The sequence below is a fragment of the Patagioenas fasciata genome, chromosome 1 (genome assembly GCF_037038585.1).
Source record: "Patagioenas fasciata isolate bPatFas1 chromosome 1, bPatFas1.hap1, whole genome shotgun sequence".
Lineage (NCBI taxonomy): Eukaryota > Metazoa > Chordata > Aves > Columbiformes > Columbidae > Patagioenas > Patagioenas fasciata.
In genome coordinates, this window is record NC_092520.1 from 69404502 (window position 1) to 69419935 (window position 15434).

Consider the following 15434-nt stretch of genomic DNA (forward strand, 5'->3'; position numbering starts at 1 on the left):
CTGCATTCTTCAATTGACAGAGATAACGTAAAGCATTGACCTTCAGGAGAAAGCGACATTCCTGTGCCTACTTTTAGGCTCAGAACCTCAACTTGTAGTGAAAAGCAACCTTTTCTGTTTGGGAATGGGGTTTTACCAGTGCAAACACCTTTAGTCTGTATGCATAACATCCCGTTTTCTAGAAAGAAAACAGATAGTCCTGTAAGGGAAAACCAGAGAAAAGCAGGTGAGAAAGCAACACTTTTTTAGATCGCAGTCTTCGGATTGAATGTCCACATTGCAAATCTCCTTTTCATCAATTTATTGTTACAAAACTTTACTGTTAGAATATTTATCAATATGTAATTCCTTAATCTTTTGAAAACAATAGCACATGTGCCAGGTATTTGTAGTGAACAGCAATCTGTTTGCCTATGTTTTTTGTTGCCTGAGTTTAAAGAACTTGCTGTATATTAAAAATTACTATGTACTGCTATTGCTGGCACTTATCAGATAAGGAAGTCATAAGATGAACAATCTGCCTCAAAGAACTGAAAAGCAAAGCAATTCTGATACTGAAACTGCAAACCAGGCACGCACATAGATTACAGAAGTACAATAAATCATGTAACTTTTTAGCCTCAAATAAAATAAAAGAATGCAGTTTTTATTAGGAAATAAACTGTTTATCAAGAATGCTTTAAAGGTGACATTTATTACTAATAAACTATGTTGAAAGGGCTGATCCTTTTATTGGCAGAACAGCTGGAGACTTTCCTCTATGTAAAAAATGCCCCAGCTCAGTCCGTGCCAGGTCAGGAAGCACTTCCATCAGCACTAATGAAGGATGGGCAAGAGACTCACCCACACTTTTTTTCAAACAAGAACATTTTTGTTTCTCTTTAAAAACGAATGAGTTGTGGAAATATAACTCCAGTATTATTCTGGGACTGATCGTGGATTTCAGCATAACCCCTTGGAATATCACTGAGAAACACAGAAACCACAGTCAGCTGATGGTATCAAAACCCAGCAAAGCATCTGCCGGGCAAACACCTGATAGTGTCAACAAGCTCCCTGCTTAGGTAGGATGTTATTTGCTCTTCAGCTCTTGAAACTTACAGGCCGACTCTTCAGGGTTGTCACGCTCCACGCTACTTTTCATGTTAATTCTGTTAACTTACTGTGTACCAAGTTGGTGCTGAACATGTCAGAAAACACATCCATCCTTTAACAGCCTGCACTAGAGAAAGATATGAAGCCTCTCTCTTAACAAATTTCTTGTTTGAAGTGTTTAATTTACACCTCCCCAAAAGCAGCCTTGTTTTGGAGACCGCTTGATTCAGGCTTGAATGATTACAGTATTTAATGTGTGTCTGCTTTCTACCTGAAGCTGTACCAAGAATGACTGCATGCAAGTCAGGTCAAGCCACATATGTCTCTTCACTATTAAAAATGTCCTTCAAAACAACACAGGGAGAAGACGAAAGTGGAGTGCAGCACACCTTGTTTAGGGCTCACCACATTTCTGTGTCCTGCAAGGCACAAACACCTTGCAGTTAAGAGCTTATTCAACTCCTTTACAATGATAAAGGCAATTTTTGGAATTAACTGTTGAGCAAGTGTTAAGCATTTATGATTCTGACCTTGTCTATGAAATCTATTTCATCATTAGTCTATAGTGTGTACCCTATTACTTGGTCATGAACTGAAATTTCTCTTCCCATACTACAAAAATAAAAGTTCCTCTGATAGTCTCACCAGCCAGAATACACTGCATGATTAAAACGTGGTTGCAGATTGTCAGAAAAATCAAACCTCTCGCACTTAAGATGCATTAACTATTCAGGGAAATGAAACGGTGCTTAAGAACTGCTCTCAAGAGTCTGTGATAAAAATCAATGTCTAGATTATATGTAAACTTGGCATTTCCTAGAAACTGCGGTAACTTAAATATTCCACTACCCAGGCACTCCTGCTACTGATATATTATCATTGTCTCCTGTTCCATTGACTTTCTAAACACAGTTTGCTGTGCAATATTGTTTTTCAGGAGATGACCCATTCATGGCCTCCACCACTGTCAGCTATTCACACACCAGGAAAGGCAGAACAAAGCAAGTTTCCCTTCCCAAACAAGGTAAGACACACCTCATCATGTATAACCATGCCTCCTGCACCTCAAAATATGTCCTACATGAGCCGTAAGTGTGTGGGGTCTCTGGGCTGAAGCTGATGCTGTGCTGATGACCTTATCCGTGTGCGCCCCGATATCCCCTGCCTTTTTCCTGCTTACAGCCTCTGCAGGGCTACCTGGCTCTTGCTTACCTACCTCCTGGCTGCAACACTGATGCTGGTATGTGGGTCATGGGTTCCTCACCATAACCACAAGGCAAAACAGCAGGTGTCCCTGCTGGGGTGTCCAGATGTGGTGCCTTCTGTGGGCACCTGCTGAGTCCTCTGACTGACACCTCTGGGCACATACAGCTGCTGTGAGTCAAGAAGCTCCTGCTGACACCCATTGCTCCTGCTTCATTTGGCTTTGCTAGCCAAGGTTTTTGTTGAAACCGTTGCGGTCTGAGGTGGGTTTTATAGTACACTGGCCTCTGCAGTTGGGGGCTGAGGAGTAAGGGTATATCCCCGGCCACCAGCCTAGCTTTGGGGGCAGCTTTGCTGGAGAGACAGGCAGCCTGGTGCCATGGTGCCCGGAGGGGCCACAAAAGTATTTGCCAGGGAAGTATTTTGTCCCTCAAGGCACTAAGACCGCTGGTCCTGCTGATGGTCCTTTGAAACCAGGTCTACTATTGCCTGTGTATCCCAGGGAGGCTGCAGAGCAGCATGGTAAAGCTCATCAGCACGAGCTTCAGAAAACCGCGTTGGTAAATCAGGAGGGAATTTAAATCAGACATCCTGTGCAAGACCAAATAAAATTTTCACATTGTATCACCATATACTGCTTATATGCCACAAACATTTCATGAAGTGTTCAAGCTTGAAAGATGGTATTGATGCTGTTTATAGCCTTTCTCCTGTCAAAGCAAGCTCCTTTGATAACTTTAAAGTCCATTCTGCAAAATTTAGTGCAGGGAATAATTATAACCGCACAGCCAAGAAACCTTCAACATTTGCTTACAGTAAAACAGCTTTTCCGTGGATGAGAGTGTCATGATTTTGAAGTATCAGGGGTGTAAACCGAAACATCTCTGGCATGTTATGAAAGAAAAAGAAGGGAATCACTCACTCCCTATTTACTCATCGAAGGGAGACAGCTGATTGAGATGGTAGGCGTGCTAGAGGCTTGTTAAGTTAAAGTAAGTCCAGTAGAAGATAGATGGATCAGCAGCTTACAAGCAGGTGAAGTGCCCAGATATGGATGAGAAAAACAAAGTGGTGCCTGCAACTCTGAAATTTCTGCATAATGGTCACTGCATGATTTGCTTGCATGGCACACATGCAGATGTGCATGGGCAAGGTGTGCACCTACCAGTGTGTCTGTGTGGCTGTCACAAATGCACTTCCTCACAAGTAAATGTATTGTGATAAATATAGGAATAGGAGAACCACAGACCATAGGGCAAAGATATGTGAATAATGGTTTCTATTGACTTTCTCATCTTCTCTCTGCCTGTTCATCCATCTCTCTGGGAAATATTCTAATAGGTTGAACTGCAGAGCTGCTTCAGAGATCTACCATACATTTTTAAAGAGCCTTTTCTAGGTGGTTTCCTTTTCTCTTACCAAAGTAGAATTTCAATTTTATTTAAGCTTAGGATGGACGAGATTTCATGTAATAATATATGAGCACACTTTTGTACATATAATAACATCACAACTGTATTGTGGTCTGGATAGTCTGCATGGTCAGAAATCACAGTGCCTTTTTTTATATATACAGTGAGATGGGAAAGAAGTACCTAATAAAACTCACCAAAGTCCTAGAAAAATCCTGCGTTACTGGCCATAGATCATGTTAATTTGAGACACCACCTCTATTTTAAAATATTTTAAAATAATTTAAAAAGCTACTTCTGTGGCTTACTCTGAGTCTGTGTACTTGCAGACTTTAGAAGGAGTCTGCCTGTCAGACTTCAAAACACAAAGAATGGATTCTTGATTTTTCAACATATTTTTTAAACATTCATAAACTAGCTATTGCTTTTCACAAAGTGTGTAAAATCTTTTTTGGATCTCAGAGAGAATGTCTCCAAAACTCTTAGGAAGCTTTTCCACAGGTAAGCTACACAGCTGTCCTAACTTGTTAAAACCTAAAGACTACACCAAACTGTTGTAGATCGCACATTATTCAGATAAATGGGCCTGTCAGTTAAGTAGTGGCCAAGGCCAGCAAAGAAGCTAAAAGGCTAAATTCAAGGCATTGGCTTTATCTCTTAGTTCCAAGCAATGCACGGTGCCGTGAATTCATTTTCCATCTTTATGGCAGTGTTGAGAGATCAGTTCATTTGCAGTGAGTCTTACAGCCAGAGAAGCAAGTAGGCTGCAATCCTTTTTAACAGAAGACAGTTCTGAAGTGTAAAGATACTCATCATTTTGGGAATAAGAAAAAGAGAAGCTTGTAGGACTCCTGCCCTGTTGCAAGGATGCAAATCACCCTTACTTTTCTGTCTATAAAAACTGAGTTCAGCATCATTAGTTCCCATACATGCTTCACTGCTTTTAACCTGCAACTCAAGTAATTAGTGATCTGACAGCTTGAAACTTTAAATTTATTAATTAGGCTATTCAAGTTGCAAAGGCCGCAGCAACTATGACTACAATGGTTTTGAAATCAGTCTAGTAATAAAAGCTAAATAACTGAGGTTTATATATCTCAAATGTAACAGAGTTGCATATTTGAAACTGTGCATGTGCATTTGTCCATCTATATAACTACATGCTCTTCTGGGGATGGAGGGATGCATGTGCCTGTGCTGTACCTGTATGTGAAATCGGACCTCATTAACATGGGAGGTCTGCATTAATGCAAAAGAATGAAAGTCAGGTCAGGTTTAACACGTGTGGCAGTGCTCGGTAGGTTTCCCAGCACAGCGCTGCTGGGAGAGGACATTTGGAGAACTGTCCTTCATGTAATAGAGGGCAAAAAGTTACATTTCATCCTTAACTTTGAATTTTCTTTCTCTGAGGAATTAATTTGTACTCTTGAATTTACTAGAAAGGGGCAATGACAGTCTCTTTATTTCTTGTTTTTCAAAGCTTAAGGATAATTGAATCTGTGTGATGTGACAGGCTGTGTGTGCTTTCCTTTCTCCTATCTCTGTCACACTTTATAACATACAAATGATCAGGCACTATTTGATTGTAATTTTATTAAAAACATCTTAATAAATAAACTTTAAATGAATAATTAAATGCAGTAAATAAGAGCTCACTTGATGTTTGTGCGAATGAGCTTTCATGTTCAGGCATTAATTCTGTAGTCTTGTGCGGGAAAAAAAATGCTGTTAATTCTGCTGCATGCTTTGCTCTCTTTCTTCATTTTTACTATGATTTCATGTCTTGAAAGTTTGATCAGCTGTTTGATTTCTAGTTATGTGTATGTGATATGGGATAAACCATCGTTTTGTTATTTGAGAATTATTTTATCCACTCCAGGAGAACTGGTGTCCTGTCACAAAGCTATTGGGTGATCATTCTCAGCAGAAGCTAAGTTATCATAGTGATGTTATTCTTTATGTGCTCAATTCATTTGGTTTTTCCTTTCTTCCTGATTTTAACAAGCTGGAGCAAATGCACTAGAAAATAATCTCCAGACGTGGAGACTTCATCTTTGGTTTTTAAGTTACATCAAGTCATGCTTTTTTCCTATCTCAGTGGGAGCATTGTCTATTTTGCTATGAGATTTTTGTATTAGCCTTTATTACTAAGAATAATTAGTTGATAATCAGGACACATATTGTAAAGAATCAGTTAAAAGGAAAAGTGAAAATGCGATAGCTCATATATTTTGCTGATGTCCAGTTTGAGACTATGCAGAGCCAATGGCAGAGGTAAGATTAGAGCAGAGCGTGTTTTTTTCCTGAGATTGACGAAAATGTAAAAGAGCAAGTGAGATCCTTGTTTAGTGGTTTCAAACACTTTTACAAACCCGAAGGTATTTCAGAATTATTGTATATCCCCAAACTTCTCTGGGTATATAAATTCACTATTCAGGAAACTGAACATGCTCTAATGGTCTACTTTTATTAACAGCCTGGTTGGCTACTGGAATAGCATTTAAATTCAAGTGTACATGTCACTACATCACCACTGCAAGCTAATCCTGACTTTTTAAGATCATATTCAGTCACCAGAGAAAAAAAACAAAACAAAACAAAACAGGCTTTAATATGCCTTCATCAGAAGCATTCACAAAAAGCTGAGGCAATTTGTCAGAAGTAGACAATTTCAAATTATTGAGAAATTATTGTCAGCCTGTGAAACACAGTACAGATCTTTACGTACTGCAGCTGAAGGTAGAAACTCTTAGGGCTTCCAAGAGTTTGATGTCTCACATTTCAGTTGTGTAGGATGGCAGTGAATTGCAGATGTGTGTTATAGCATAAAAATTACAGATTGAAACCAGGCAGTCCGGAGAGCCTTGACTCCTGAGCAAATGATGCAGATTGAGGGGATTTGACTGAGCCCTCAGGACCCCAGTGCCTGCGGTCCAGCCAAGCCCCATTTAGAGATGCCAAGAAACTCTTGGGGCCCCCGCCCCTGAGGCTGCTGAGCTCTCTGGGGCTTGCAGTTCCTGTCTTGATGAGTCGTGCATTTGACCCATTGCTCAGCCTCTGTGGACCAGGGATCTGGTCCAGCACCCAGTTCCTCACTGAAAATGATTTAATCATCTTAGATTAATAATGATTTAAGTATCTTTTTGTTCCAGTTTGTATTTGTATTTCCCTTCTATTTGTAAGCTTCTTTTATATTTTTATGAATGCAAACAAATTCTGTTAGTAAAGTATGTGAACATTTGCATGTGAGGAAAAAATGGTCTGATTTGTTTCACTGTATTTGTAGATATTGCGGTTGTCATACAAGGTTGACCTTGTAATCTCGGGGACCCAGAACTAAAGTCTGTATTTCCGTTCTCTGGTGCTGTCAAGATCAACCTGTGAAAAGAAAAGACCAGCCATGCTACTACCTCAGGAATCCAATGGTCCATGAAACAATATTGGTCTTCTCATCTAAACTTATAGAAGATAATAGACGAGTTTTGGCTGATCAATAAATGAATAGTGAGCAGGAGAGTTGTAATAGCTATACAAGGAATCGCACCATTAAAGGGTTGTTGTGAAATACGTTTACAAGCCTTAGAATAAATAGATTTTCAGAGAAATATTGAATTTATTCTTGTAATTGAAAATTGCTTGGAAACTGATTGAACAATTAACAATGTTGTTTGTATTATTAAGGTAATGTTCAAGCAAATATTGCAGCTAAAAATTCCTGTAAAAATAACACACCATACCTTTCTTCTATTTTCACTGTAGGAATCGCAACAGGGATCTACAGGACACAGCAATACAAGTAAGTACCAACTCATTTTCTGTCTGCATTGGGTGGAGGGGATGACAATGACCATGGAAAACAAGCGACTGATAGAGTAATGAAGCAGCAGCAGACGGGGATGGCACAGAGCCTCAGCAGGCAGCACTTGGCTGCGGCCAAACGTGGAGAACTCGACTGAAGAGCCACCATCAAAATGTCAGCTCTTTTGGTGGACTGGGAAGAACAAAAAGGTTTCATTTCATTATGGCCATTTCATTATGCAGATGAGGAAGACTGAAAGGGCACAAGAGTGGCTTTTTTAGAAAGCCAGAAAAGAGCTGACCTAGTTGTGCAGCCAGATCCAGACTGCCAGAAAATACTGCAGGAAGGCTTGTTATCATTTATCTTTCATAGGCAATGGTATATTTTGTGGCTATTGCACAGAAATAAGCTACACGAACCCTGCCAAACTAACACCATATAATGTCTCAAAGACTGTATGGCCGTGGGTCTTTTTGGCTAGCCATGTGGGCAGGGGAGTGATGTGTGCTTGTGTGGCTCCTGGTTGGGGCTTTTCAGTGAACTCCAATTTACAATTCATGATGCAGATCAGCGGCACTTTAATTACACTTGGTTATGGTAAAAAACTTTGCAGTTGTATTGAAAGGAAAGATTGAATTGTTCTGCGAAACGAAATATTAATCCTCTCCCCTGACACCTCTGACTGTTGTTAATATTGTCTTGCATATTAAAAATGCATGCTCCTATCCTGCTCTCAACATAAAATCATCTCAACTGAAAGAACTGTTTTGCTAGCTTCCTGACCTGTCAGCTAGCACAGAACCCTGTTTGTAAATTATGGGGCTGTGATGAAAAATGCCCTGAGCTGGTAGGCAGGGCTTTGGAAGTGGCTGGTCACCCACTGCGTGAGGGAGAAGACATCCAGAGAGACAAGGCCGAGAGATGTAGGCTATTAAAACGGTGTGGCTCTGTGCTGGGGAAAGGTCAGCATGTGGAAGACAATGTTGCGAAGAAACATGCAGCGGTGTCACTTAATTGCTGGCATCGGTTTGATATTGCTGCGAGTACCAGCACTAAGGAAATAATAAAAGGCAAAGGGGATGAGGTTCTGTCAGAAAATAATGAATACAGTAATGAGAGAAGGAAGCACAAAAGGGCCATAATAGAGAGGGCTCTGCGAACACACGCAGAGTCAGGAGCATGACAAACACACCAGCTCAGCTAAAGGTGTTGCAATGACATCAGAGGCCACAGTGTTTGGCCAGCTTTGGTCATAGTTTCATTTTGAGTATTTCATTTGTTCAAAACTTGAATAAAATATATTGGTTCTGCAGATCCAATGGAACATGCTTTCCTGTGGATTAGGAAATCAGTCCTACCTCCTCACAACTTTCCTCTGCTCCTTATTCCAGTGGTCTCTGACCTCACTTTACTTTCAGTTTCCCCATCTGCCCTCCCACACCACAGTACCTCGAGGTTCTTCCTACCTCCTCATTCATCCTGCTCAGCAAAATCAACGTATATTTGCAGCTGGACTGGAGCTGCACTTGTTACTGCCTGGCTGAAGGCAGCCAAACCAAAGAACAGCTGAACACATGCAGAAACATTTTCTTCATTGGCGGCAAAAGTTAGGGTGGCTGTCAGACACCCGGACACTTTTCCTGATGTTGCAGAGGGAATTTTAGTACCTCTGAAACCTGTATCCATGAGGATTTCTGTTGAAGTGGTGGAATAAGACATCAAGTAAGACACAGAATGAGACATAGACCTTACCAGTTCTTTACATCGAAGTCAAAGGAAATTTGGGTGAAAAAGGAATTGGATGTGAGGAAATGCTAGCAGATGACTCTATGTGGGAAAGAAACCTAATGGTCTATGTACTGTGTTATCCAAATGCGCATCTTCAGAGTCCCAATTAGCTGTTATTTCCCATTGCACCGTGTCTTCTTTGGAATGGCTCTTGAGCCTGTCATTTGCAGTGGTTTTACTCCAGATGCAAATGTCTTTCTCATGGATAACATCTGCATTTCTCTCATCTTTCCCTCTCAAGGAAATCAAAGCATTTAAAAACCCATAATGGCTGAAGTTATACTGCTCTGCCACAATGGATATTATTTATTCCTGTTACCCAGAAAGGGAAACATGGCCTGGTTAGGTTGAGTGACTCACCAAAATTCCAGCTCTGAGAAGAAAAATCCTTTCCTCCCCACCGACTATTCAATGACAAAATCCTACAAAAGTTCATTAGAAATTTATTTTGAAATGAAAGAAATCTGGACACATCTCCTCTGGTTGTATCTAAAAAGGTTAGGAAGAGAGTTGTATGAGGTGAGGTAGAAGCTAGCAAAGAACTCCCAGCTCTGTAGCTGAGGATCAAGGGACTGATGGTTGTTTCCACTGTGTGTCTCTGGAGGCGTGTATATACATACACATACCAACACACAGACACACACACACATCCATACCTGTTTCGGGAGACATACACAGTGCTTAGAACCTGACATAAGTGTGCCAACAGCAGTCCCATAGCAAAGTGGGTAGCGTATTTGTTGTCAATTCCAAAAAGACTAAGAAAAACAAAGGATGACACAAATTTACACATAAGAAGAAGCCAGAGCTAGAGAGGATTTAGCAATATGGCAAATGCCAGCCTCCCACGATGGTACCTGCATGCACTTGGCAGGTTACATGGGAAATGGAAAACAAATCTTAGTCTGGCCAAGAGTGAGTGTGAAACAACCAAGTTGTTTTGAGAGGTAATTCCCTTTTACGTATGCTTATCCAAAAATCTTATCTGTACCATATTTGTACTATGCTTAGTCTATACACATTTTAAAAATGTCTGTAATTCAGTCAAGTGAGGACAAAGTTGGTAAGAACTGATAAAGCATTAATGGCCAGATTTTCTACTCTGATAGACCGGACTGATGTGTTTCTACCATCTGTACAGGCTACATCCTCCCCCTCTGCACAGAAGCATGTTCAGTGACGATTAGCATAAAAGCAGCTGCAAATGCTTACTGTAGGGTAATTCATTAATATCCAGTTTGGCTAAATCACAGAAATTCCCTTTTCTCTCTCCTCACAGTACTTACGCTCTTTCCCTTGTTGCTGCATTAACATACATTGCTGAAAGTAGAACTGATGTGAACTCTGCTGGCAAAGCACTCAGGAATCCATATTCCCTGTCACACTCAAACAAACCAGCGTTCGTGGTAATAATTCATCGCTTTTAAAAAGTCTAAGTTACAAATAGAAAATCTTTGAATATATGCCAACTGTTACTGTTGGTTTCTTGTTCCAAATTGCCATAATGCAGATGAACTCCAGGGCTCCAGGCACCCTAAGGTTGACAAACGTATCTTGTGGCAACAACTTTCTAACCAAGTGAGTTGATCATCTGGATATACTTTCTGAGGTCTCTGCTAAAAGTGAAAAGTGACATAGAGATTATGGATTGGATGTATTCCATCCCGTGTGGATGCCCAACTCATGCCTAAATTTTAGGTGCTTTTAGCTGTTCTCTCACAGTAAGTGCTTAACTTCCCTAAAGGTCCACAGAGAGGCATCGATGTTTTTGAAGTCATCCAGAGCTTTCCCCATCCTGCTCACTAAAGTTTAGGCATCTACACTGGGTAGACACAAGCCCTTTCAGAGAGGAGGATGAGATCTAAAAGCACAACAGCAAAGTGTTTGCAATACCCAGAACCTCTTTTATAAGACATGTGGTTCCAGTAGGTCACTGTCTAGAGTAAGTCCTGCAGCTTGCTTCTGTACATCAGTGGAACGACATTGAAAGCAAAACCCTACCACTTCTGAAGGCAAGTCCTTCCAGAGGTGCCTCTTACAGCTGTTGCAGAACCCCCAGCACTGTATGGAAACAGAGGGTGAGGACTTGTTCAACAGCAAATGGATGATGCGTAGTGCTCACGTGCATGGAATAGGTTGGGGGCTGGTCCAAAACCTGCTCAACCCAAGCCACTGGGCAGAAAATCAGACAACAACAAAACAGCCTGACTAAAGTGAGCGCTTCTCACATTTTTTTTCAGAAGGCACAGGTGCATTTTGGTTTAACGAAGCTCATTAAAAAGTAATGGAGAAAAACACATCCATCAGTAAACCAGTCACACTCAACCTCTGTGCCTCCTTGTCTGCTAGGCAACATAAACTCCTGTGTAGACAGCTATTAGCATCCAGCAACACACAAGAGAAGCAGCAGCTGCACAGTTGCTAGGTCCAGAATTCAAGGTGATTCAGGTGGAGTCTGATACCCTGTATATCCATCGTAGAGCTAAACAAAAGTCTTACACCAAGGTGCAGCTCTCTCAGGTAACTCAGAGTGCAATAATTACAGCAAACATCAGCCTTGCTTTTCTGTACGGGGAAGAAAGGAGGGAGAAGGACTTGGCCTTACTTAGAAGAAGCTGTACCACCCCATCAGCTAGCAACCTGCTTCACTGGTGTCTGTGCTATGTAACTGAGTTGTGTTGGGCAGGCATATTATTTTGGACCCAAGAATGGGATCATCACAAGTGCACATGCTGTACCAGGACCCATGTGAGTTGTGAGGAAATGTGAAGAGACATCCCTTGGCCTCTGATACTTGTCAGACATTGGGGTACCTGGCTTCTAGGGTTGACTGCCTAAGCCAAAATACACAACGTAGTGAAGAGGACTTCCCCAGACCCCACTTACAGGAGCTGAAGATCAGATCCTCAATCTGTCAAAATGAATGTGGATCAAAACATCCATTGGCAGAATTTTGTCCTAATCACTGCCTGACAGGCTCTCCTGGTGCTGTTTTGCTGCGTATGAAATAATTACTGTTCCTGGAGCAAGGTTTGGAGCATGTGGGTGTTGGATGGGGTACACTCTTAATAGCAGAGTTGTACAGGCCTGGAGAAATCCTTTCCATTGCCACAAAGCCTGCTATCTGTGGTAAAGCTTGTGTCCTCTAAACAGCGTTTCTTGTGGAGTTTTTCTTGCCTGACAATTCCAGAGTCTGCGTGGCAGTGACAAGAAAAGTCAAGCCAAGGCTGCCCCCCTGCTTGCAAATGCTCCCGCAGTCCTGTGATTGCCTCGGCAGCAGTCTGCATGTGTGGCAAGAGCGGCCAGTGTTAGCAATGAATGGAGGGTTGGATGTGTCACATCTAAGCAGTTTCCATATTGACACATTTCTGATGTCATTTTCTTCTTCTCTTTTAAAGGGAAAAGCGATGTAGAGCCAAAGAGTCCAGAGAAAAGCGCAACCCATACATCGTAAGTCACTTTTGTGTTTAAGGTTGGAGAAGGCAGCTGTGTTTTTATCAGATTTGTTGAGCAAAATAGACTTTGTTCATTTTCATTAAAATAAAGCTCTTTCACTGATGCTTTTCTTGAAATGGCTTTTTAGATAATGACTAAACATTAATTATTCCTAGAACTTTTGCATGCGTGTAAGTCAAAGATCCTTGCAAGTGAAATGGCTCCACATCATGCTAAATAGATATGAATTTTGTGGGTGTGCAAGTCTGGCCTTTACAACTTGACTTCAGTATTACCTTAATGCTGCCAGAGTTTGTCACTCTTTCTAGAAAACATCATGTCACATATGCCTTTGATGTACTGATGTAATTTTAAAAGACTGCAGTCTGCAGCTTCACCTCTGAATTACTTGAAATCCAATTACAGCTATCTCTGGTCTCTCACTATTTTGGTGGTGATTTTGAATTAACAAAAGAATTTGAGAAATAGATAGGAACAGGCACTTGTAATATATCAGTGTTCACCTTTACTCTAGTGCAACAATAGAAGCTTTTACCATTTTTAACTCTAGTATACAAAGGACTGAATTGTTTTGCCAACATAAACCAGTCTATGAAACAGATGGGCTGCAAGTTAAAAAAAATAAACAGCATCCGTCTCCCAAACTGAGCTAGATAAGTAAATACTTTTAATATCTACCGGGCAGGAGCATTATGAATTTCTGCAAAACCATTCACCTTTTTAATCTCATTTGAGGGAGGGAAGTTCTTGTAACAGTCAGTCATGTGAATTTTAGAGTGCATCTTACGCATAATTTATGTTTTCTGTTTCATGTTATTTAAATTCAGAGCATTATATCATGTAAATCTCACAAGGTGTCACCATTTGTTACATGTCCAAAAGTAGTCACAGAAGGAGGTACAATAATGGTGATTTATTGTGGGATGTTTTGATTTCTGCTGCAAATACACATTAAAAATCCTCTGGAAATGAATATAGAAGAAGATTTGACATGGTGTAAGAAATGACTTGTCCTGCAGATTGTGTTGTGGAATGTAATTACAATATGTGAGCATATTTAGCCAAACTTATTAAATGAATTAAGCATTAGCAGCCTTATACCTTCTGATAGTATGATTACTGGGGAATGGTTAATAGACTGATTGCAATAATTATCATTTTTTAAAATAATATCACAATAACGACCAAAAGAAGAAGAGTTTTAATGCCATCTGGAGGTATTTTGGAGAAATGAACACATTTATTTTTGCTGATATTTAGCAATATGTAAAACATAAGCTGTCCTCCAAAGTGATGGGTTGTTTTTTTTTTCTAGTTAATCAGTGTTTTATTCATGAGTAATGTTCTTTCCTTTCTTCTCCTTCATCAGATTAAAACCATGTAAGATCTCTAAACCCATAATAGGGGTGTCTCTGAATCCAGAATTTGGATTCAGACATACTCCCCGATATGTTTATGGTTTTGGTTTGAGACTGCGTACTGTGTTATACAGTGTGCTGTATTAGATACAGCAAACTTTAGAATCCGGTTAGGCTTGAAAAGTTCCTTTCCTAATAAGAGATCTTAGTACAACCATCTGAAACTGTGCTGTCTGCTAGATATAGTAGACTTATAGTGCTTATCTTTAAATTGTTACTATATGCTAAGGCGACCCCACAGCAGATACTGGTTCCCAGAGCAATTTTTAGTAGAAACAACTGGTTACCACTGATGAATGACTGCATTCAAGAAGCAGAGGCCCTTCTAGCTAGAGAAATTGTTTGTGTGGCAAAGGAGGCAGAAGATGATGAGAGGAAGGGAACCAGCAAATGCTGTGCCAAAAGAGGAGGAAGAAAATGAGAGGGATACAGCTAAACAGGAGGAAAATGAACCACAAACACCAAATTTTCAGAAAAAGATACAAAACTGAGAGCAGTGGAAGAGAAAAATAGAGGTCTAACAGTGGAAGTGGGAAAGAAGGGAGAGCAATACAAGCATCAGCTATTAGTTAACTAAAATGTTTGTGTTACTGAATAGAGAGCTGGATACCTGAGTGTTACAGTGAAGTAAATTAACTCATGTGGGTGCACACTGATGTCCGAGTTCTCTTTCTACTGCCTTCTGTCAGCATTCCCCAGGTTCCTTCTCTTTTTCACCTTCTTCTAGGACAGACTTTTATCCCTGCTTCTCAGGCAGTCGTGAACATAGGCTTTCTCTGTTCCTTTGGGGATGTTCAGCTAGTGCACGCAGAAGGTGCACAACCAGAAGGACTTGCTGCACACACGTACACACGGTTGCGTTAGCACATGTGCTGGGGTCTGTCTGCAGCAATGGACGTGCTCTTCCCCTGCGGATGTGGAGAAGCCCATGCCCTTGTGCATCTGGACAAGAGACCTGGCAGCGCCCAGGCCTGCAGCCAGGAGATGGTGGGGGAGTGCAAGGGGAGAAGTGTGCGAGGGGGCATGAAAGCTGCCAGGGATCCCTGTGGGCAAAAAAGCCTGCACCGTCTTGCGAGGTGTCATTCCCCTGAGAGAGCTGAAGGGGTTCGGTTGGCATCTCCTGGCAGGGGTGCTCAAAAGAGGACATTGATCTAGGAGAGTTGGCACATTCATGCCTGACCAGGAGGAACTGTGGATTTGTTTCACCATGAATCAGTGTTTGCTTGTGAAAATGGAACAAACAGCAACAAAAAATCCCACAAA

At 41.0% G+C, this 15434-nt stretch overlaps 1 protein-coding gene across 2 annotated transcripts in view; it reads left to right on the forward strand.

The window, feature by feature from the left end:
* The window catches only part of AFF3 (ALF transcription elongation factor 3), a 333175-nt gene that overhangs the window by 188664 nt on the left and 129077 nt on the right, over nucleotides 1-15434 (forward strand). For both annotated transcript variants that reach the window (XM_065829465.2, XM_071808326.1), the window contains exons 5-7: nucleotides 2033-2119; nucleotides 7470-7506; nucleotides 12696-12747. In XM_065829465.2, the coding sequence (XP_065685537.2) occupies nucleotides 2033-2119; nucleotides 7470-7506; nucleotides 12696-12747 (176 nt within the window). The remainder of the gene's footprint in view (nucleotides 1-2032; nucleotides 2120-7469; nucleotides 7507-12695; nucleotides 12748-15434) is intronic.